Below are 25486 nucleotides of genomic sequence, written 5' to 3' on the forward strand. Positions count from 1 at the left end.
AAATTTTCCCAACACACCTCTGATAGAATCTGGCAGAAATATAAAGATTTATTGTACATGTTCACCATGTCTAAAATTGTTTTGCTAGAAATGCGTAGTCTATAATTTTACTTTTGTTAAATTCGTATGTATATATTTATTTTTATTTATTTATTTATATAGTCTTTTAAAGAAGTATTGTTTAGAAAATGAAATACTTAGCCAGGTATATAATTATCAATGCAATATGAGCAAACTAAATTTGTCTTAGCTTGACCCTTTCTCATATATAATCTTTTCATATATAAATTGAAGGAATCGGGTGAGATAAACTTTAACATCTCTTTGAGTTTCAAACTCTAACCTCCAACTGAATAAACAATTAAATAACAATGTGTTAAAATTGAGCACATTGTCAAGCATGTTTTCTCATGGTACCCCTTAAGTTAATAAAATCTCACCATTTTACAAATAAGAAAAATGAGACTCAGAGTAACTTGCCCCAGGCCACAAGAGTGAATGAAAGATGCAGTTTCTAAAAATACTTTGTTTTTCAACATGCCATTCTGCTTCCTAAAAGCCAGAGATCTAAGACAAAAGAAAGGTATTTTTAGAAACATTCATTTGCCCTCATATAAACCAGATCAAAAGGGAAAGTTTCTTAAGGAAAAAAAAAAAATGTTCCTAGTTACTAACTGAGAATTTTACCAATAAGAGCCCCAAAACGGCCGGGTGTGGTAGTTTACACCTGTAATCCCAGCACTTTGGGAGGCCAAGGCGGGTGGATCACGAGGTCAGGAGATCGAGACCAGCCTGGTCAACATGGTGAAACCCCATCTCTACTAAAAATACAAAAATTAGCCAGGCGTGGTTGCACGTGCCTGTAATCCCAGCTACTCGGGAGGCTGAGGCAGGAGAATCGCTTGAACCCGGGAGGCGGAGGTTGCAGTGAGCCGAGATGGCGCCATTGCATTCTAGCCTGGGCAAGAAGAGTGAGACTCGGTATCAAAAAAATAAAAAAGCCCAAAAACTAAGTTGTAGTACATACCTTTTACTTCATAAAAATGCTCAAAAAAGGGAGTGGGAGTTTCAAATGAAGAATACATTTCATTCAATCCTTTGGTTTTCTTTTACATACGAGGGTGATCAGCATATAAACATATCTATAATGAAACAAATTTATTGGATCCCTCATTTATCCCACCTCCAGTAGAGTATTTTTATTCTCCTTAATCCTTAATCTTTTAATTGCACTTAGGTGCAATGTGAATGATGCTTCAGTGAAAAACCTACTAGCCCAGATGATTGAGGTTTGTGTTGTAATTCTGACCTTTCCACAAAGTAGCAAGTCCTTCTAGAGCCTTGGCATTCTCATCTGTAAACACTAATATAAATACAATCATATTGTTAAATTTAACTGAGCCTAGAGCTGCCTCCTTACATATTTTAAGCTTGACTTAAGCATTCTAAGCAGACTAGAAACTACTCTTCTACCAATCACAGAGTTTCAGCCAATCACAGGTGGCCAATTGTTCAAAACATATTCAAACACTGTTTCTGTGTCTCATTTCCATCTTCTGCACCAAGATGGAAATCTTCTGTACATCACTTTTCTTTTCCTGTCCATAAATATCATCTGACCATGTGACAGTCTAAGAGTCGCTCTGAATGTATTCTGGTTCTGAGGGCTGCCTGACTCTTGAATTGTTCTTTAATTGAATTTAAAATTTAATTTTTCTAAAGGTTTTCTTTTAACAGATGGCCTCAGAAGTGAGATTTGAAGTAGAGCTTCCAGCAACCCCCAGGAGCACGGAGTGATTAAGCAAGGTATCCACCAGTTCCATCGTGTCCATTGCTCTCTCGAATCAACAGGGGATCATGGGTAAGTTGTCTCTCCAATTATGGAGATACTTGTGTTTGTGTTTTGATTATTTAAATTTGGATGTGCACATTTTTTATCTTAACTAGGTTCAGAAGTCATGACAGACACTGGACTGGGTTAGACTTAATAATTAACTGGTTTATATCCAGTTAGAAGTCTTAGATAGCTGACTGGTCAGACAAACTGGCAATAAATGGCAATACTGCAGAAGGTGTGAACTCTGGCTTTCAGAAATTCACCAGGATTTTGTGTTCTACAATGCATTAGGTAGGGAAAAACCTTTGGCTTAGTTGATCGAGATGTGAGAGCCAAAACCAATATTCAACATAAAAATGGGATCCTTAATTTCTGAAGAATGGAGCACTCTACTTTTGTCTACCCCATACCTCTACATGTATAATTATTAGGTCCTATGAGCCACAAATACGTACAAAAATGGCAAAATCTTATAATTTAAAATTATAGTGGAATGGTCCAAATAACACCAACACCACACTTTAAGAAGTGCATTTAAAAATGAAGGCTCCCAAATTAGGCATATCCAGGGACGCCTATTGATGTGCAGAACCTTCTAAAAAAGTTAGTATTTCTATTGCTTCTTTTAAAAGTCTTTCAAAGGGCAAATAGAAAGCTTAAGCAGCTAATTGACAAGAAAAATTGAATCTGCTAATCTTTTGGCTTAGTTACTATCCTGCCCCAAAGATAAAAAGCGAGTTATATAAAGTGTTCATGGAAGGTAGGCCCTCAAGTAAAGCAGACTTTTTTCTTTTCTGAGCTATCCATGCTGAGACCACACATAGAGAATTGTTTCCTGGCCTTATTAATTAATAGACTCCAACCTGAACTCAGTAATTTTAGCTAAAAAATAGTGGCTAACTTAAAAAGACTGCCTATTGAACTAAATTGGTCTCCAAATTCACCTTTCTGGCATTTAGCTGGCTATTTTGAAACACATTTTTAAAGGAAATTTACATCTGTAAAGGAGACCTCCATTTTTAAGGGTGTCTTCCTCTGTGCAGTAGGAAGAGAGGAAAGACTAAGTTACTAGAGACTCTTATCATTGACTTAGATTTATGTAAGAAGTCTCACCTCTAAAGTACCTTTTCCTATCCATCCTGTCTTTACTGGGCATTTATCCACATCCTCCTTCCTTGATTAGTGCAAAAGATGGTACAACACGTAGGCCTAAAGTCTCAGCTGTATGCATTTGAGAGAGAAAATTTCTACATTATTTTACCTAAAAGTCATCCCTTTGGAAATGAAATTTTAGGATTTTCTAGCTAAGAATTGCTTAGAACAATGAAACAGGTAATTGGAATATTGATAGTCTGAACTGGGGGAAAGAAAAACTATTAGGAAACTAGCAAATGAAAAATTTTTCTGAAAACTTTAACTTCTGCTCTTGTCTGTGTGTCTGTCTATATGTATATATCTGTTATGTGTATCAGATGTTTCTTTCTGATCTTATATAATATTTGGCAAATGAAGCACGCTTTTATATTGTTGGCAAAATAAAATACGAATATCTTCAGAATTGCCAATACTAAATATAATTCAGAATTTTTTTTCTGGGTCTACTGGTCAGAAAGGTTTATGCTGTTTTTGCTATATTTTTTTTTTTTTTTTTTTTTTTTTTTTGAGACGGAGTCTCGCTCTGTCGCCCAGGCTGGAGTGCAGTGGCCGGATCTCAGCTCACTGCAAGCTCCACCTCCCGGGTTCACGCCATTCTCCTGCCTCAGCCTCCCAAGTAGCTGGGACTACAGACGCCCGCCACCTCGCCTGGCTAGTTTTTTTGTATTTTTAGTAGAGACGGGGTTTCACCGTGTTAGCCAGGATGGTCTCGATCTCCTGACCTCGTGATCCGCCCATCTCGGCCTCCCAGCTATATGTTTTAAGGTCATAAAATTGCTGCTTCCGTAAAATTTTGATATGTGCTTGACTTGTCTGTAAGCTGACACTGAAAAGGCTGACTACTGGGCTCCCCTGAGGCCTTTCACACATCTTACTGTGAGCTTATGTCTTTGATTTTGAGCCTTTGAGTTCTGAGGCATGGAGAGGTGGTCATGGTGAGGCCTGGAGACATGTATGTCCACTGTACCTGGGCCACCAGCTGCAGGGCACAGCCAAGCCCAATATTGTCCTGCCCTCCCTCCTCCAGCTTTGCCTCCTGGCCATGTTGAGAGGGGTTGGATCCTCCAGACATCTTTTTCATAGCTCCGTCCTCTGTCCTTGACTCTACACTTGGTGTATAAATTAGGGACCCAGATGGGCCCTGGCCTTCCTAGCCATCCTAGGTGCCACTCAGGACCCATGATGACTGGGAAAGACATTAGGGAGAATACCTATGTTATTTTTTCAAAATTATTTTCAGAAACTTAAAATCTTAAAGCCGTGTTAAATTCAGAAATAGGGAAAGGAGCAGTGGTTCACTCCTATAATCCGAGCACTTTGGGAGACTGAGGTGGGAGGATCACTAGAGCCCAGGAATTTGAGACCAGTCTAGGCAACATGGTGAGATGCATCTCTACAAAATATATAAAAATTAGCTAGGCATGGTGGTGTGCATCTGTAGTCCCAGCTACTCAGGAGGCTGAGGTGGGAGAAAGACATGAGCCTGGGAGGCAAAAATTGCAGTGAGCAAGATCATGCCACTGCACTCCAATGTGGGTGACAAAGCAAGATCTACCTCAAAAAATAAAAAATAAGAATAAATTCAGAAATAAATACTCATTAAATATCTGAGTCATTTCTAAGTAAGTTAAAATACTGAAATATTAATTATTAACATAAATTTATGCTTTAGCATCTTATTTTATATGATATTGAAAAGGTAAATATATTTAGATCTATTAAAAATAATTGAGGAAACGTCTTTCTAAAAAATTATGAAATGGTTTTCATCTGCAGATACTGATATAAAACACTTCAAAATCATTTACTTTCTAGGTTTTACACTGGAAGTTAGAATTATTAAGAGTTAAATTTAAGTTAATATATGTAACTATAACTACTAAAGTAAATAATTTGGCTGGCCATGGTGTCTTATGCCTGTAATCCTAGCACTTTGGGAGGCTAAGCTGGGAGGATCACTTGAGGTCAGGAGTTAGAGACCAGCCTGGCCAACACAGTGAAACCCTGTCTCTACTAAAAATGCAAAAATTAGCCAGGCATAGTGATGCACACCTGCAACCCCAGCTACTAAGGAAGCTGAGGCAGGAGAATGGCTTGAACCCGGGAGGTGGAGATTGTAATGAGCCAAGACTGCACCACTGTGCTTCAGCCTGGGTGACAGAGTGAGACTCTTGTCTTAAAAAAACAAATAAACAAAATAAAATAAATAATTGCATATGCAAAGTGTACAAGAAAAGCAAGATTGTCTTTGACGAGAAAATGAAAATGTGTGTTTGTTGAGAAAAAATAATTTTGTCTAGTTTAGAGGTTTTTTAAAGGTTCTTTCAAAATGAAAAAATGACATATATAAAATTTAATGGATATTCAAGTTTGAGGGAAAATAGAAAAAAATGTAAGAGGCTATAAAAAGGTTTATGGAAATCCTGTGTGTTCAAAAGCTGATTGAAGGTGAATGTATTTGTTTATAAGGTTTTATTAAAATTAGCTGTAGTATTGATTATACACTAATACAAAGTCAAATTCATATTTCTCTGCAGACTTCACAGGGGAAAAAAGTAAAATTCTGTTTTTTCCTTTGAATAAGAATTTATTGTAGTATTAATAAGAGTGAAAGATTTTCATCCACCTTTTGAGTAAAATGCAAAGAAAAATAGAGGAGAGACAGATTTTGTTTTATGCTGTCTTTATTATGTCTTTTGATTAGGAAAACTGAGTCTCCTCTTCATCAAAGAATAAGGATTTTTGCTTTTGAAAATCTTTTAATTATCAGTTAGGCTAAATGAATTACTATTATTTTGCCATAATCTGCGATTCTATTTTAACAGTGCTTAAAACCTTTGGCATATTTGATAGGCTTCCTAAAATCAAATTTCAAATTCTAAAATTAAGTCTTTTTTACTTCAGACTAACTTTAGGATGTTCCAAAAGGTCCCTGAAGCATCCAAAGAAGAGATAATAAATAGGCTTATTTGATATGGTAAATAAAATGGAAAACATTGTAAAATAAATGATACTTAACATTCTCTGAGTTATATTTTTATGAATATATTGTGAATACGTGTTTCAAAATTGTATGTGACTCCTAATATTCTGATATATCTTAATATAGTTATCAGTAATAATTATGTTTATTTATGTCAAATTATTATAGGATACAGAAACAGCCAAATTTCCTTTTAACCATAACCATTTTAAGTCTTATTGACAGTTTATGAATTCTGATGAACTTTCTGAAAGCCCATTACAATCAAGTAAAATCCTAAAATGTTGTGTCCTCAAGGAGGTTCATGGAAAGGTTTGAAAGAATGCTCATAAACACTCTTGAATACAGGTCTCTGATAACTCTAGAATTATATCATTTGGACGGGATAGGAATACTAAAAACTCTAATGAAGAAGTTGACCAGTTTATAAAATTGCTAACTTAAGTAGCACAAGAACTAATTGAATACCAAGGAAATACTTTGGCAGATTACCATGCTAGATCAGCCAGTACTGAAATTGTTAAAATACACCATTTGAATGAGGTTCGTGGTTCAAGTCAAGTTGCCTATAATAACCCATTTAACAAACAGTGCTGTGCACCTGAATTGAAGAAACAAAATTTGTATTTAAGATAATATAAATTCAGTGTCGAGTGTGGACTCATGGAGAGTCTGGAGAGCTGCCTGGTCCTTCTTGTGTGATTAAAACTTCCATCATTGAAAGCTCTACACTTGGCCAGGCATGGTGGCTCTCGCCTGTAATCTCAGCATTTTGGGATGCCAAGGTAGGTGGATCACTCGAGGTCAGGAGTTCAAGACCAGCCTGGCCAATATGGTGATACTCCCATCTCTACTAAAAATGCAAAACTTATTCAGGCATGGTGGCACACACCTGTAATCCCAGCTACTTGGGAATTACTTGAACCCAGGAGGCAGAGGTTGAAGTGAGCCGAGACTGCGTCCAAATTATATTTTTAAAATTTTATTGGTGTCATGACTATTCTAAGTTGCCATATAAAGTGGTTTATAAATAAACCAATAAAGTGGTTTATTTTGTTTTGTCAAATCCATAATCCCAGGAAGACAATAAAAACTTCAGGACATTTTTGCTACTTGATGGGCCATTTGAACATTTACACATGGCTTCTATTCAATTGTTATTTGTAATGCATGTTTTCTAGTTATACACAAGCTTTCTTCACGCAAGAAGGCTAATGCAATAACCATAGCTAAAATAGTTTAACGGTTACCAAGAAATGTGTTTCTGTCATGGGACATTCCTAGAGAAATCTCCAACAATAAAGGTACTTGTTTCACTGGACAAGTTGTAAAACATAAGATGTTACAGATATAATAGGATTAGGCAAATCTAACTGAATGGACTGAATTGTCTTGGTCAAAGGTACTGCAGACTGATGACAATCAGTTCCTCTTCCAATCAAAACATGAGTTGACTATTTATGAAACGGTCACTGCAAGGCCTCTAATAATAGAACCTTATGTATCTTCTGCACCTAAATTCTCATATGACTAAATGCTACAATGCAGGCTTTAATGCATTGTGCCAAAGTGTATTTTCATTAGGTAAAAAGAGCTTTTTATGATCCACTGACCGAGTACAGTCAAACCCTTCATGGTATAAAACTTAGAGATTGGGCCTTCTGGAAACACCATCAGAGAAAGACTTCCCTTGCCACCCACACTGCAATAAAGTGCTGGGACTTTGAACCTTGAGTCTGTAATATTACAACTCAGAAGGCCCATCCAGCCTCTTGAAACCAAATACTTCTTAGAGACCTTAAGGTAAAGCTAACCAGAGAAATTTCTCCCTAGAAGCAGATGGCATCCTAGACATAGAAAGCTTTCCCAAGATCATGGAACAAGACTTCTCTCCCATCATAAGATTCCTAACCTTTCTTAACTTTTTCCTTGCTTATGCCTCTTTGAACAACAGAGTGGGAAAAGGGGCCTTGTGTGTACCCATGGAGTATATTTTTATTTGTGTTAGATTTCACAGACAACCTTATACATGAGCAACCTTATCTCTTGACGGATGCAGGATGAAGGGCCAGTGTAGGCTAAGAATTTTAATGACACTTTTGTTACTCCATAATCAGTCAGAAATAGAACATCAGTCCACTTCTCTTAACCTACATCCTAGGTTAAATAAAACATTGCCAGGAGCCTTCCACTTTCTTGATGGGCATCATTTGTTAGGTCCCTTTTTCTATGGCTTAGAGTAAATGAGGTAATGATTAGAAATGTATCCCTTACAGTAGTCTCTATAGCAGATTTTACTGCAAACCCTGTGGCTGTGCAGCAGACTTCTTTAAATTCTCTTTCTAAAGTTGTGCTAGATAGCTCTAGATTACCTACAGGCTGAACAGGGAGAAATCTGCACAGTGGCTTACACTTCTTATTGTATATGAATAAACACATTGGATTTTGTAGAGATTCAGTTACAAGAGATTAATGAACAGGATCCTTAATTAAAACATGTAGACTTTTCACCTGGCTTATTCTTTGAGCTATTTAATTGTAGTTGATTAATAGGAACCAATAGGAACCCTGGCTAAGGAGCATACTCCAAATTCTTGGTATGCTCCTGCCAGTCACTATAGTGGTCATTATCATTTTCATTCTGACAGTCACAACAGTATTCTCCCTGGTATGCTATATCTCTCCAAAGTTTTAAATGTTTGCAGACAGCCATGTGTAGAATGTCAGATGGTCTCTTTGACGGGAATGACAAAATCTCAAAGAAATGCCTGATCATGAGGACACTATAACCTATCAATAACGTGCTAAGACAGAAAACCCAAAATAATGGTAATATGAAGTAGCACCAAAGCCCTAAGTTTTGGTCACACTCTCATCTAGGTGAGAACCTGACCAAAAAAAGAGAATTGTTAAAATTATGGAAGACCATTGTTTTGGACTGAACTCTTGCATTAGGCCCCAACAGAACAGACCAAATCAAAACAAAATCACTCATGCTAATACAACATAATCACAGTGAAACTTTAAGGAAGAAGATAGATTCCAAAGCAGAATAGGTTTTTTTTTCTTCTGAAAACAGGAGATACCAGCATAATAAAGAAGTCCCCTCTGCTCTAACCTTTACAAAAAATTAACCTAAAGTAAACAATCAGGTTATTTTTCCCTCATTCTGTTTCCATATTCCCACCTTACAAAATCCACTGTACTGCTATTTCCCAGTGGAATTTGAGACCAAATAAGTCCATTTACAATGGTGTGAGAGTGACGTCAATGCCTAAGGTTTCGGTCAACCTCTTAATCTTAAGAGGTTGACCCAAAGGGAGGAATTATTTACATAAAGCTGCCTCTTTACATATCTTAAGTTTGGCCTAGAACTTTATAAACAGACTATAACTTACTCCTGTACCAATTAGAATTTCAGATGCCTGCCAATCACAGGCAGCCAACTGTTCAAACCATGTTCAAATAAGGGAAACTCCCAGCTGTAACTAATTCAGCTGTTTCTGTGACTCATTTCTGTCTTCTGTACATCACTTTTCTTGTTCTGTCCATAAATGTTATCCAACAATGTGGCAGCTTCAGAGTCTCTCTGAACCTATTTTGGTTCTCAGGGAGGCCCAATTCTCAAATCATTCTTTGCTCAATTAAACTCTGTTAAATTTAATTTGTCTAAAGTCTTTTAAATAATATCCAGCCAAGTGTGGTGGCTCATGCCTGTAATCCCAGAACTTTGGGAGGCTGAGGTAGGCGGATCACTTGAGGCCAGGAGTTCAAGACCAGCCTGGGCAACATGGCAAAACTCCATCTCTACAAAAAATACAAAAATTTAGCCAGATTTGGTGGCACATGTCTGTAGTCCCAGCTACTTGGGAGGCTGAAGCATAAGAATTACTTAAACCCAGGAGGTGGACGTTACAGTGAGCCGAAATTGCACCACTGTACTCCAGCCTGGGTGACAGAGTGAGACTCTGTCTCAACAACAACAACAAAAAAAGTCTTTAAAACAATACCTATAAAAATATTAACATTTTAAAAGCATTGTCATATCAAGACAATATTTTATATTTCATCTAATACCCACAACATACAGGGAGTATTTATTATTACCTATATTTTTTCCAAAGCAGAAATAGGCCCACAGGGGTTAGGTAATTTGTCCAAGGTCATATCTGAGGAAGAATGGGAATTCAAATCCACGTATTTTGTTTGAGGTTCTTCCTACATCACCACAGCTTGACAATTGACTTAAATGGAATTCTGTTTTTATGATATAATTTTATCTGTGTAACTCATAAAACTTGTTTAACTTCTTCAATTATATATTCTTTTTCAATTGTATTTTTATTTTTTTTTTTTTTTTTTTTTTTTTTTTTTTTTTTGAGACGGAGTCTCGCTTTGTCGCCCAGGCTGGAGTGCAGTGGCCGGATCTCAGCTCACTGCAAGCTCCGCCTCCCGGGTTTACGCCATTCTCCTGCCTCAGCCTCCCGAGTAGCTGGGACTACAGGCGCCCGCCACCTCGCCCGGCTAGTTTTTTGTATTTTTAGTAGAGACGGGGTTTCACCATATTAGCCAGGATGGTCTCGATTTCCTGACCTCGTGATCCGCCCGTCTCGGCCTCCCAAAGTGCTGGGATTACAGGCTTGAGCCACCGCGCCCGGCCTCAATTGTATTTTTATAACTCTTTTCTATATAAAAGTAAAACCCATTTTAATTCAGATCACCACCAGTTTAAACTTCATTTGTCCCAAGAGTGAGGATGTAACCTAGTATGGATAAGGCAAAATCAAAGACATAAAAATAAATAAAATATAAAACATGATTCACAAAGAATATTACAATCTAGTAGAGGCAATAAAGTGTTGTTGTGGCAGTTAAGGGCCTCCATGTTCTAAAGAAAGAGATATGCTTAGGTTAGCCTAGTTCACGGAGAGCAAACTCAAATACCAGACAGATTACAAAAAAACACAGTGGGCTGGAGGGCAGACACAGTAGTTGATACCCCTTCCCAAGAAGGAGCCAAAACAGGAGTCCAGCCAATTGTTGCCATATTAAAACGTGGCCCTCATGTCGCCAGTTTTACAAATTTTCAAAAAATGCCAGAAATATGGATTTTTATTTGAAATTTTGTGATTGTTAAATACTGTCAATTGATTTAAAATATAAGGTAAGAAGTAAAGAAATAAACTTTCTCAACTACCACACAACTAGGTCTCAAAACTACTGGAATGCTGTTTAGAATATGGAGCAGCTCTAGAGATATGAGGCACAACTGTATCAGCAGTGACCACCTGTCTTTTCCCCAACAGTGGTATCTAGTGTGGCACTGAAGGGTGATAGTGACAACATTTAGCCATCAGTACATCTAATAAAAATAACCAACACTTACATTGCGCCTATTATGTGCTAGATCTCTTCTAAATGCTTTACATGTCTTAATTTATTTAGTCTGAAAAAGATCCCATGTGATAAATATATTACCATCCTGTTTCAGAGATGAGAAAAATTGAGTCAAAGAAAGACTACTCAACTAACCTAAGCTCACAAGTCTCATAAGTGACAAAGCTAAGATTTGAACCCAGCCAGTTGGCTCCAGAGCACCAAGTACTTGGCACATTCTTGATGAACACTGTCATCAGGATATCCTCCCAACCATTGCTGGGGTGCTGGGAAGCTGTAGCAAGGTCCTGGAGGACCCGTGTAGGGCCAGGTACTAGTTCTTTAACTATTTAACTGATGGGTTGTGGACAAGTCCAAGAGCCCCAGGAAAATGCTAGGACAGGTAGAAAAGTTTGGGTAGAGTAGACCATTAAGAGGCTCTTGTTAGCCACTGTTTACCAATTAGTTTAGAAATATTTGACCATTTATCAAGTACTCAGTGATACAGTTCTCCCTGGTTGCAACATTATGTTGGAAAAGCAATGCCTGATGCATAGTGAGTACTAAATAGAGGTCAGCCAGAATTATTACCTAGGCACCATGCATTACTGAGGACTTCCCATGGAAAGATAACTCATTCTAGATTACCTCACAGGCCCTGAGCAGCCTAGAGGTGATTTTCTTTGGGTCGGGCTCTATTCCCTTATCTAAGAAGTTCTATATTCTAAACACAATAAAATAGGGTAACCGCTCAGGATCCTGAAGGCATATTAAGCAGTCCAAGGATTCTCAGAGTGGAGCAGTGTGACCCAAATAGCCTTGCTTGGATTCTACAGTAATGCTATTACTGCACAGGCAGAATATTTCAGTCTTCAGATAGGCCAAGCTTAAACAGAAGAGGGAGCATTTGAGCTGAAGATAGAGAGAGAGGTAAACCAGCCTGGAAGAATCATGAGCCTAAGTACAGATATGCAATTTCATTTTGATTGCATGGCATACATATACAAATTTAATTTATGCTTAATTTAGACAATCCCAAATTTCTCCTACAACAGGTTGATTTTCATTCTTTTGATATTTTCACCAGAGCAGCTTTTCACAATTTCAAAATGTTTTCACTATTGTTTCGTCAGATGGCTCCTTTTTGTCTCATACATGGGAATGGCCATAAAGAATGTTTCCTTCTTACATTCAAGTTCATTACAAGACATTTTTATAATTCGTGTTTTTCTTACCATGGTGATTCTTTTGAAATGGTGTTTATATGGTTTAATATAAGTTTGTCATTTTGCATTTCAACTCAGTGACTTGATCAAATTAACCAAAAAATGCTTAACCTAAAGGAATACTGCCAAGCATTAAATGTAGACCCTAATTTGACCTAATAAATTTATTTCCAATATAATAATGTGTTATTTAGGTTCTAAATATCACTGATTTTATTGATTTACTTTTAATTTTCTCTAACAGTTACCTTTTTAATGTCAATATTAAAAACAAAAAACAAAAACAAAAACAAAACAAACTTTTTTTGACCCCTGTATAATAGTTATAGTCTGAGGTGTAGCCATTAATGCATTTGCCAAACACTCTGATTTTGTTAATGAGAGAGGTGTATGGAAACGCAAACAAGCAAAACGAAATTTCATCAAGTTTTAACCTCTGTTAGAAATAGTGGAAAAGGGGATCAATAATTATCAAACTTAAAAGAATATGTCAAAGATGAAAGAATGTGCCTTCAGTTACCTTGAAGTATCTTCTTCAAAGAAAAAAGAAAACGTGCTTAAAATATTTAGAGAAGTGTTATTTAAAAGACTACATCACACACTTGTATTAACTACTTTTAAAATACCCATACCTATTAACCTTGTATTCCTACTCCTAGCAACTTGGTTTAAGAAAATAATCCAAGATACGTCATGTATGTTCAGTGCCACCTTCATTATAATAGTAAAAATGTGAAAGTAACATACAACAAACTAAAAAGAGTAAATACACATGGCAATTATTTTCAATTGATTTAACATTTAAAAATAAATGTTTCTGGCCAGGCATGGTGGCTCATGTGTGTAATCCCATCACTTTGGAGGCCGAGGCAGGTGGATCACCTGAGGTCAGGAGTTTGTGACCAGCCTGGTCAACATGACGAAACCCCGCCTCTAGTAAAAATACAAAAATTAGCCTGGTGTGGTGGCAAGTGCCTATAATCCCAGCTACTCCAGAGGCTGAAGCAGGAGAATCACTTGAACTCGGGAGGCAGAGTTTCAATGAGCCAAGATCATGCCATTGCACTCCAGCCTGGGCGACAGAGCAAGACTTTGTCTAAAAAAAAAAAAAAAAAAAAAAAAAAAGCGTTTCCATTTTCCATCGTTTGTCACCTGAATTGACACAACTTTTTTAATATCTTGTTTTTTGATGTGTCTTTTTAAAACTGCCCATTTTAATAGGATTGTCTAATGGGTTTTTTTTTTTTAGCGTTTTCCTTTAATTTTTTAAAGTGACAGATAAAATTCTATGTATGGTATATACCACATAATGTTTTAAAGTATATATACATTACAGAATGGTTACATCTAGCTAATTAAATATGCATTATCTCACATAGTTATCATTTTGGTGATGAGAACACTTAACATCTGCTTTCTTAGCATTTTCAAGAATGTATATTATTAGCTATAGCCACAATGATGTGTAATACATGTCTTGAACTTATTCTTCCTATTTAACTATAATTTTGTATCCTTTGACCAACTCCACAATCTCTAACCATTCTCTGTGCATCCAATGTTACCCTTCTTCTATCCATCCTTCATACTACTGCCATGTTGTTTCTCTATAGCACAGTTTTGGTTTTGTTATTTCTTTGCTGAAAATACCTCCACAATTCTCCCTTCACCTTCAGGGAAACTGGTATTCTCTAAGGCTCTGCATAATCCAGCCTCTCAACAATCTCTCCAGCCTTCACAGCTGGGAATTTTCACGTACAAACCCTATCTCCATCTGTACAAAACTAGTTTTATCATTTCTTGTGGCCACACTGTTTCCTTCTTTCCTAGGCTCCTGTTGATTCTCTAGCCTGTCCTGGTAAGACAGTTACCTACTTTTCTGGCCACAACCAAAAATTAACCTGCAGGGTGGTTTGATGTAGCCATCCATTACAAAATGATTAATTTTCTTATCTGGGGAGAGAAGGGCTGCAAAAGGTGATCTGGATCTCCTTTCCTTTTAAAATGTTTATTAATTTTAATTGACAAGTAAAAATCGTATATATTTATGGTATACAATATAATCTTTTGATATATGTATACATTGTGGAATGGCTAAATCAAGCTATTAGGATATATATTATCTCCCATTTCTTGTGGTGAAAATACTTAAAATCTATTCTCTCAGTAATTTTTACATATACAATATGAGAGTATGTCAAAAAGTTCATGGAAATGGAATTAAAAGATAAAAACATAAAATATAAACGTTATTTCTCAACATAAGCTATATCAAGGTTAATACACTTTTGTAAGCAATCATAGCAGCCATTTAGTGCATCCTTTTAAAAATGAGCGTCCTGGAATTTAAACATATTAATGTAGTCTTTTTTACATTATTAACTAAAGAAAAATGAATCCCCTTTACAGATTTTTGTAAGATTAGGAAACAAAAGGAAGACGGAAGGAGCCAAATCAGTGTTGTAAACCGGATGCTTATGATCTCCCATCAAAATGCTCACAAAGTTACCCTTGTTCGATTAAAGGCATGAGCAGGAGCATCATCGTGGTGAAGTAGAACTCTCTGGTTAAGCTTTCCTGGGCATTTTTTTGCTACAGTTTTGGCTAACTTTCTCAAAACACTTTCCTAATAAGTAGGTATCATTCTTTGGCCCTCTAGAAAGTCAACAAGCAAAATGCCTTGAGCATCTCAAAAACAATTGCCATGACTTTTGCTCTTGACTGGTCCACTTTTGCTTTGACTAGACCACTTCCACCTCTTGCTAGCCATTGCTTTGATTAGGCAGTATCTTCAGGATCATACTGGTAAAGCCATGTTTTTCTCCTGTTACAATTCTTTGAAGAAATGCTTCAGAATCTTGATCACACCAGTTTAAAATTTCCACTGAAAGCTCTGCTCTTATCTCCAGTTGATCTGGGTACAATGGTTTTGCCACACATCAAGTAGAAAGTTTGCCGTACTTTAAGTTTTCAGTCAGAATTGTGTAAACTTAACTAATTGAGATGTCTATGGTCTTGGCTATTGTTTCTGCTGTTAAAAGCCAGCCGTCTTCAATCAAGACATGAACAACTAGGGCAAATTGATGTGGAAGGTCTGTCACTTCAAGCTTCATCTTCAACATTGTTTAATCTCTTCTCAAAAAGAGTCATCCATTTCAAACTGCTGATTTATTTGGAGCATTGTCCCCATGAACTTTTTATAAAGCATCAAATATTTCACCATTCTTCCACCCCACCTTCACCATAAATTTGATGTTCATTCTTACTTTGATTTTAGCGGAATTCATGCTGCTCTGATAGACGCTCTATTCAAACTGATGTCTTATGCTTAGTGCCTCAAACTATATCCTGTTCAGACACGTTATAACAAATTAGCCTGAACTTACTTTGGTTCAAAAAGATTTTAAAATCCATGTACAGTTTTTTTTTATAATACGCATTTTCCATGAACTTTTTGAGGTCCCCTTATATATTAACTGTAGTCACTATGTGGTACAGTAGATCTCTCAAAACTACTCCTCTTTCTAAATAAAATTTTTTATTCTTTGACCAACATCTCCGCAATCCCTCCACCACCTACCCTCTGTTAACCACATTCTGCTCTCTGCTTCTCTGAGTTCAACCTTTTTACACATCACATGTAAGTGAGATCATGAAGTATTTGTCTTTCTGTGTCTGGCTTATTTCACTTAACATAATGTCCTCTAGGTTCATTCATGTTTTAACAAACAACAGAAAATTTTATTTGGCACTTAAGAGATCATAATGCCTGGGCTAAGCTAATTATTGCCTGTTTAAGGCTTCCTTCCTTTTAAAGGCTGAATACTATCCCATTGTGTATATATATCACTTTTTCTTTATCCATTCATCTATCGCCAGATGCTTAGGTCAATTCTATATCTTGGCTATTGTGAATAATGCTGTAATACACATGGGAGTGCAGATATCTCTTCAACATACTGATTTCACACCCTTTGGATATATACCCAGTAGTGGGATTGCTGAATCATATATAGTAGCTCTATTTTTAATGGATGATTGATGTTCTTAAGTCTCCAATGAAAGTAGAATCCTTATTAAACTTTATGTCCTCTTCAAATAACTCATAGTTATGTTGTCTTCATTATAATTAGTAAATTATATAGTCTCCCTTTGGAGATCTCACCTAATGCTTCATTAAATAACTTTCAGTATCATTAAAGTAGAGCTTTCGTCCATCTATAAGTTTTTTTTCTCCAAACTAAAAGGCATTAATTACTTTAGTCCAGACATTATGATCTCTTAAGTGCCAAATATACAGTTAAGTGTCCCTTGTAGAACTGAGAAACACTACATCTAGGTCAGGATACTATAAACCAAGGAACTTTTTATATCTGTAATACCCACTTGGGTAATCTAGAGTAGAGATTACATTGATCTGAACTAGGAGAATAGCTCTGGAGTAGGGGGCGAAATGAGCATAGTGCAGACATACTTGGGAAGTAGATTTCGCAGTTTGGTATCGGGCTGGATATAGGAAGTGTCAGAGACAGAGGACTGAAAAATGACAGCCACATTTCTACTAGGAAACCCAAAAAGCAAAGACTTGAGAAGGGAAATTATGAGTTCTATTTTGAGCATATGGAATCTAAGGTGATTGTGTCACCTGGAAGTGTCCAGCAAGCATTGACCATAAGGGTCAAAATGCAAAAGCGAAATGTAAGGAAAAAATAGCCCTGACAGTGGTTAGAATTATTAAGGGAAAGAACAGGGACTGAGAAAATAAGAATTCTAAAACAGAACTGAGATGTTCATTTAAATGGTGTATAGTAAAAATAATAAATAAATAAATAGAACTGAAAACCCACCATATTTAATGAGCAAACATAAAAAGGAAGTACCAATGGACCAAGCTACTGAAATGATAAATAAGGTTGGTATTAATACTTGCCCATTGTATTTTGCAACCCAAGTTACTGGAGGCCTCGGTAAGGACAGTCACAGTGGAAGCATGTGAGCAGCAGCAAGATCCAGTGAGTTGAAGAGGAATGTGAGTTGTTTAGCCCAGGATCTATACCCAGTAAGCACACAAGAAATATTATCAAATGAAGATATGAAATATAACTCAAAAGTATGAAGAAGACAGAAAAGATGTGTACTAGCGGAGAATATAGAGGCTCAAGAAAAGTTTACGTTGCTTTTAGGTAGAGAAGACTTGCATATATTTAAATGCTAAGACAGCCAGGCACAGTGGCTCACACTGTAATCCCAGCACTTTGGGAGGCCAAAGCAGGCAAATCACTTGAGGCCAGGAGTTGGAGATGAGCCTGGCCAATATAACAAGACCCCCGTCTCTACTAAAAATATAAACATTAGCCAGACATGGTGGTGCACACCTGTAATCCCAGCTACTTGGGAGGCTGAGGCACAAGAATCGCTTGAATCCGGGAGGTGGAGGTTGCAGTGAGCCAAGATTGCACCACTGCACTCCAGCCTGGGCAACAGAGTGAGACCCTGTCTCAAAAACAAATAAATAAATACATACATACATATATAAATACATGCTTAATGAAAGGAACCAAAAATGGGGATGTAGGATTGAGTAGAAAAAAAATAAATGGAGGTCCTGGGAGGACAGAAAAGATGGAATCTGAGGTTGAAACAACAGAATTAACTTTAATACATTTTCCTCTATCAGAGGAAGAAAAAACGTAGATCGTTAGAAGAAAGAGCAGAGTTAAGAATGGCATGTTTGTGTACCCCACAATCCATACAGTAAACCCTAACACCTAATGTGGTGATATTAGGAGGTGGAGCCTTTGAGAGGTGATTAGGTCATGAGGCTACAGCCTTCATGATACAATTAGTACCCTTACTGGGGGGGAAAAAAATAGAAGAGTGCTTACTTCTCTCTCTCTGTTCTCCACCATATAGGATACAAGAATATGTGCATCTATAAGCCAGAAAGTGAGGCCTTACTAGATACTAGATCTGCCAGATGCTTGAACTTGGACTTACAGCCTCCAGAACTGTGAGAAATAAATGTTTGTAGTTTAAGCCAGCCAACCTATGGCAATTTGTTATAGCAGCCCAAACTGGCTGAAACAAGGAAGAGAAAAAATGAGGAGGAGGAAGAGGACTATTAGGAGGAGAAGGAGAGAAAGAAAAGAATTGTTAACATTTCATGAGTGCCTTTCAGATGAGATAACTGAGTCTCAGGAAGGTTTTCACCCAATAAATGGTAGAATTTCAATCTAAAACTGATCTTAAACCTTAATCTATCTTACCCATTCTGGATAAGAAAAGGTGGAGAGTTGTGGTGCTTCCAGTTGTCCCTTTAGGGTAAGAAGTGCTCAGATAGAGTAGGAATATGGAAGACTAAAGGCTTAAGGAGAATGGAAATTGTTTGACATAGTTATAGTGGAGACTGAGAAAGAGCCGACTCAGGAAAGAAAAATATCAAGGGCCCAGAAAGAATTGGAGGCTTTAAAGTTGTAGCGACACCAATCTGCACAGGTAATTATTTTCTCTAGCAATGCTCAGCTGGAAATGTGAAGACACCATGGTTTAAGATTTTATGAGGTCACAAACTCAGAAGGACAATGGCAAAAATAAGTGAGGATTTGGGCAAGGAAGATGCTAAAATAATAGGATATGGAGCCGGGGCGCGGTGGCTCATGCCTGTAATCCCAGCTCTCAGGGAGGCAGAGGCGGGAGGATAGCTTGAGCCCAGGAGTTCGAGACCTGCCTGGGTAATACGGCGAGACCCTGTTCTCCACAAAAAGGAAAAAAAATAAATAAATAATAGGATATGGAATCCAAGACAGATGGGATAGGAAGTAAAGTCAGGAAAGGCTGACAAGAAGAACATGTCAAAGACTGAAGATTCTTAGAAGGTGGCATTTAGATGTATCCTTGTGCCTAATATATTGCCTAGCATAAAGTAGTAATTGAGTAAATAATTTCTAATTAATTAATTACAAACAAGACCTACCATGTTGAAGTATAAGGCCAGAAAGGACATTTGACTCAGACATCTCCTTTATAAAAGATTCTGAATGAGCCTTCTTTGGATGTCAACAAGACCTGATGGTAACCCAGTAGGATGATTCAGTCAAAACAGCTTTCCTAGATAAAATATGGCATGGCATTCTTCAAAGTTTTCTCTAGAAAGGCTTAGACCTGTGCTTCTTCACTTAGATGGGCTTGTGCTGGTGAAAGTCTGCTCTACAATGCCTCTGTAGCTTTACTCTATAAATTTTACCTTTTCTTTAGGGTTTTTTCACTGTAGTTATCCTCAATATCAGCCGTTTTCCCTAGGGTTATGATTATCCCACTTAAGATACTGAGAAAACATTATTTCTCATGCTTTTCTGAAATAGCTAAAACGTTCTCTCTCTCTCTTTCTCTGTCTCTGGTGTGTGTGTGTGTGTGTGTGTGTGTGTGTGTGTGTGTATGCATGCCTTCACTCTCTATATATCTATATAGACACATATATACATATATTTATATAAATATATATATGTATATATATTTCAGTGAGGCAGTTGAGGATCTGATAAATACAGCAACTTGCCTGGCTTCATACCTAAAACATAGCAGAATTAAAATATGTGTGGTTTGCAACTCTTATTTCATTTCTTCATGCTGCTTAAAAACTTTATATGTGACAAAATACTGAAAACTAAGGAAATCCAAGTCTAAAAAAAAAAAAAAAAAAAAAACTCCACACTTCGAGTGAGAGTTCAATAGTATCTCTATCTTTTGAAGTAAAACAAAGCACAGAAGGAAAATCCAGATAAATTTCTTGGAATTTGCAAGGAATCAGAATTTTACTTAATATAATGGGCCCAAAATGGAATGGGTTATTTGTCAAAGTGTTGAGTTTCTCATCTCCAAGCACATTTGTGGGGAGATTAGATAGCCAAATGTCAGGGTCAACCTGGTTAATTTCCACTTCTACCATCAAATTTTCACTTTCTGACTTTTTAATTCTCATTATTATTACAAGATAATAACCTAGATCTAAGCTGGTGGATTAGGTGGAACATTGACATGTGACCAAGAATGATAGAGCAACAATCATTATTGAGAGCTCTGTGTGAAAGAAGTATCAGAATGTAAATGATATAGCTGCTTCCATATGAAACGCTATGAGTCTCGTTTTTATTCCCAACAAATTGGCAAATAGTCAACAGTGGCATCAACCCATAAACAAATCTCACCTCTATGGGCAAGTTATGCAAAATCTACAATAGAAGTTCTACACAAGAAAAATATACCTAACCAAACATTTTCAGAGAAGGAAAAACATAATTTTTACAAAGGTCTAACACCATGTGATTTTGATAATATGAAGCTAAATAATAAAGAAAACTAAAATAATAAAGGAAGCAAAAAGTTTTGTTTTATTTAGTATGTTCATAAGTATATCAAAAAATTCTCCATATTTTTTAGAGAAATTAAGATTGTATGGCTAAAAATATATTTATCCATGCAGATGGACAAAAATAATTTTTGAAGACTTTGTGGGTGAGCAGAAAAGCAACAAAAATGTTTCAAAGGTAAAAAGACGTGGAAAAAATTTAGATATTCATGTATATATAATATATATTTAAGATAATGGGCTCTGTAATACAGTATGAAAAAGATCCAAGAACGTTATGGAACTGTTAGTGAAGATATCAGCTAATGGGCTGCTGCAGCATATAAAAATACTGTAAATATGAATATAAAAATACTTTAAATATGAGAGGGGAAGGTGTTCTATCCTTTTAAAAAATTATAATATGCCTGTAACTAGATTGTTAAAAATAGTTCTAGTCATTGTGCCTTAGGAAAGCCCTTATAGGCTAGAAGTGGATGGATATATGTTTATGTAAAAAGGTACATTATATATAATTGTTATCATTACTATCATAAGCAAATACATTCCATCATGTAAAGGAAAGCGCAAAACTCTTTAAGTCTGTAAAAATGAAAACAGGAGAGCTATTAGAGGTCAACATAACAAAATAAAGTATATGTAATGAATGACTCCTTTTTAATGAGTTCTCACTATATTGTAAGCACAGTTCTAAGCATTTTGCATGTGTTAACTTATTTAATCTCCACAAAATCTCTTCCTGTGGACACTATTAATGTCCCAGTGAGGTACAGAGAAGTCCAATAATTTGCCCCACAGCTAGTAAGTAGCAAAGCCGAGATTAAAATGCAGGCATTCTGATTTCAGGAAGTGCGAGCTTAACCCACTGCTCTTGAAACTCTCATCTAATTTTTGTCTTGTCTCTCCATTGAGATTTCTTAAATGGAGAGCTAGTTGATACACTGGAAGTAGGTAGGTTTGAGGTAAATAATTATAAAATGAACTATAAACCTTGAAATCTTCAGAAGACAAATCTTCTGAATTCTAAAAGACAAAACAAATGGAAAATATAAAACAAGAATCAGGTGTTCTCTAGAGTCACACAGACAACAGCATAAAGCAGGGAGAGTTGGGGTAGGTAAACCTCTAGCCTCTTGAAGCAAGCCTCTAGAAGGTCAGGCAGAGCCTCCCATGGGGCTGCACTTCATGCCCCCAACAGATACAGGCTGCAGAGCTGGATGGATCTCTGACTTCACCCCAGATGACATTCATTCCTTCTGTGATATGGAAACGTCAGAACTGTGTCTACCTGTGTCAGTGTTCTCTGTATTGAGTTATAAATATCTGAAGGGCGGAGAACAGATCTTACTCACTTGACATATTACCCAGCTCAGAACCACACACAAGGTTCTTGATAAACAGATTTTAATTGTTATGATATGCTACTCTTTCACTCAATTTCTCAACTTCATACACCCCATAGGGTCTACTATAAGAAATAAGAATGTGTTTTCAATCAATTTTTTGTTTGCCACTGCTAAGAATGTGGCTGAATGCATGACTTTACATCATTGTTTTAAATAGAGAATCTCAGTAAAATATTCTTTAGGGAAATACCAAATCTAAGATTAATAACTGTTCATTTTACTGAAGATTCTAACAAAGAATTTGTTCAGGTTGGGGAAGTAATTATTCTGAGAGATTTTCTCCATACACACTATCTGCCTTTCGGAATCCATTGAGCTTTTGTTCAGGTGCTGTGTTTTGTAGTTTACTTCATGCTGCTCTTGCTCACGTTCCCAGAGCATCTAGTATGAAACACAATCTTCTCCTTTACCAGACATCAGTTAGCTGGAAAAGGAATGTCACATGTCATCTCCCTGCCTCCTTCCATATTCTTTCACTTCCTGAGATTGTGACCCTATACAGGAGAGTATAAAAGAGCTTACTCAATGGAGTTGGGTCAAGTGGACAGTCAACATTCACCGTTATAACGTCTAGTAAATACAATGCTCTATTCCAACTCCAAAGGAACTTTCCTCAAAAGACAGAAAATGTCTCTTGCTGTGAGAATTGTGCAGTTTAAAAATCATGTTGTTCATTTTTCTGCCCTCCTAAGAGTAAACAATCAACATTTGGTCTAGACTGGTCTTGAGGAGGGCATGGCTTTTAAGGGCTTTCGTAGGAGCTGCATCACCTGGAATCCTGGGCTAAAATTGTGGGAGCTGAGGAAGAAAGCAGAGTTCTTGCTGTGGGTTCAGAAGTAGTAAGTAAAACCTAGTCCAAGAAGTTACATAGTTAGAAATCGAAAACCCCAAAAGCTAATAATGTACATGCTAATCACCCTTACTTTCTTTCTATAAGCCTTCATTGGCAGCTATGAATTTACTTTTAGCTAAATTCTTTATAATCACACAAACCACCATTTGTTGCCTACAACAGTGACATGACAGTACAGGATAAGCCACACCTCTGCCTCAGGCAGTCCCTTCTTCACACAGCCTTGCCCACTTTCCTTATGGAAAGTGCATTTGTTCTTGTCTCTTTCAAAACAACTGCTTGTATTCACTATACAGATCAGTGAACCCATTCTTAGATGTTAGCAATCTTCTACACTCCATGCATAAGTGGGGACCAGGTTTGTTCTCTATATGCCACTATTTCATACATAATGCACTGGTTTTCACTGCACTCTTCACATAGTAGGTATGCTTCTTGCAATATATTTTCTTAATTTAATAAAGATAACCCACATCCTCCCAAATTTTACCACAACTTGCCTCCAAGTCTGTACTTCAGTCTTTCAAAATGGTCGGTCAGAAATACAAGAGTAAAGGTTGGGTACACACACATTAAGAAGTGAGGAGAAATGCTATATGCTGACAACTGATTATTTTAATATATGCTAGACCCAATGAGTGGCTATCACTATTCATGCTGTGCATTTCAAATATAATTTGAAAACAGGTTTCCACCTTTAGTCATTTAATCTCAAAGCATATTTGTTAGAATGAGGCCAAAGCTTTGAGAAAAACAAAACATTATTCTCTCAATAACAACCAAAATAGAAATAAAATTTTTTATAGCATACGTATTCTTCTGAAACTTGGTGCCTATTGAATCTAAATGACTATTCAAACCAAATGAGCTTTCCTAGATTAATATTTTGAACTGTTTAGTTTTCATTATCTTTATAAACTTACTGTGTAGTAGAGAAGGGCAATTCTTCATTAACTTCTCCAAAGTGGACATATAATAAGTACAATTATGCTACACTTATTCTTACTGGCACTCAAATACTTCACATTTTTTAAAAGATTTGCTGTCAATATTTTAGTTAAAAACATTTTAATGATTAGCTTCATACCTTCTGCAGAAAGTCCTCTTCATTATTCATCTCAATACTTTTTATTTAAGTTCAGCTTTAGAAACCACAATATCCTCAACGAATGCGTTCAACATGTATTTATATATGTACCTACAACAAAGACTGCAGATGATGAATTCCATGGAGGCTTTTCCAGAGAGGTCTGGCAGGTAATAAAAGATAAACATCAGACCCTGATGTGTCATGCCTAAGGCACACTATGCTAGAAATGCACTAGAAGAATCGAATGACAAATGCTTGTTTATGCCTGAATCCCTGCAAACAAAAGACATAGAAAGCTTAAAATTGTGTTGATTGACTTTTTTCTCCAGAATACAGAATCTTTGTTACATAACAATTGTATTCTGGAATGATATCTATTGTCAGATTCAGATGCTGAAACACTTATTAGACAACTATGCTATCAAAGCCCACAGACAAAAGCACAGATGGAAAAATACAGCTATAAGTGACCCAGATTTTTACCAATGGCAAAGATCCACTCATTAGTAATTCTCATTTTTATTTTATTTTCTGGGTCCCTCTGGCCTCCAGATTAATTTTGGACCTTCATTATAAAACTGAAATATCTTTCCTTAGCCTTTCCAATTCTCCAATGTCAGTCTAAGACAAATCCCAGACCATCCCCACTGTCCATAATGAATATGGAATAATACACAGGCTGCCCCATAGGGTCCCATAAACAATCCTAACTCAGTAGAGGAAATAGGGAATGCTTTCTCTTCACTAGTAAAGGGAGTTTGAAATCACACTTCTGCTGCCATCAACTCAACTTCAAGTATAGTTGATAAAGGAGAATATGGAGTTCTTCTGAACCAAACCAAATTCTCTCTAAGTATTTTCCATGTGGAAGTGTATAGTCTCCATGACTAATCACTTCTGTCCAGGTCTTCTGGGCCTGAGGAAGGCCAAGCCAATACTATAACCAGTCAATCCTGCCTGACTCTCTTGGCCCATTTCAAAAGCCCCATTTCCTAAAGACAGTAATTAACTATTCCTATTTCCATTCCGTTGGTACTGGTTCCAAGACTGACTCTAAAGCTTCTGCTCTGTGTAGCCTGATCTACAACCAGATCTTGGATTTGGACCTAGTTCTGATGCTGATACCTGAAACTGCATCCTGAATATGGCTGTTTTGGATTCTTGAACCTCTCCAAGAAAAGGGATTCTATCTCCT

The 25486-nt window shown here is 36.7% G+C and overlaps 1 protein-coding gene across 2 annotated transcripts in view; it reads right to left on the reverse strand.

Moving 5' to 3' along the window:
* The window catches only part of LGSN (lengsin, lens protein with glutamine synthetase domain), a 45025-nt gene extending 20459 nt beyond the window's left edge, over window positions 1–24566 (reverse strand). For both annotated transcript variants that reach the window (XM_050788646.1, XM_050788645.1), the window contains exon 1: window positions 24289–24566. In XM_050788646.1, the coding sequence (XP_050644603.1) occupies window positions 24289–24318 (30 nt within the window). In that variant the 5' untranslated portion in view covers window positions 24319–24566. The remainder of the gene's footprint in view (window positions 1–24288) is intronic.
* Window positions 24567–25486: the final 920 nt, after the last annotated feature.

The sequence above is a fragment of the Macaca thibetana genome, chromosome 4 (genome assembly GCF_024542745.1).
Source record: "Macaca thibetana thibetana isolate TM-01 chromosome 4, ASM2454274v1, whole genome shotgun sequence".
NCBI lineage: Eukaryota > Metazoa > Chordata > Mammalia > Primates > Cercopithecidae > Macaca > Macaca thibetana.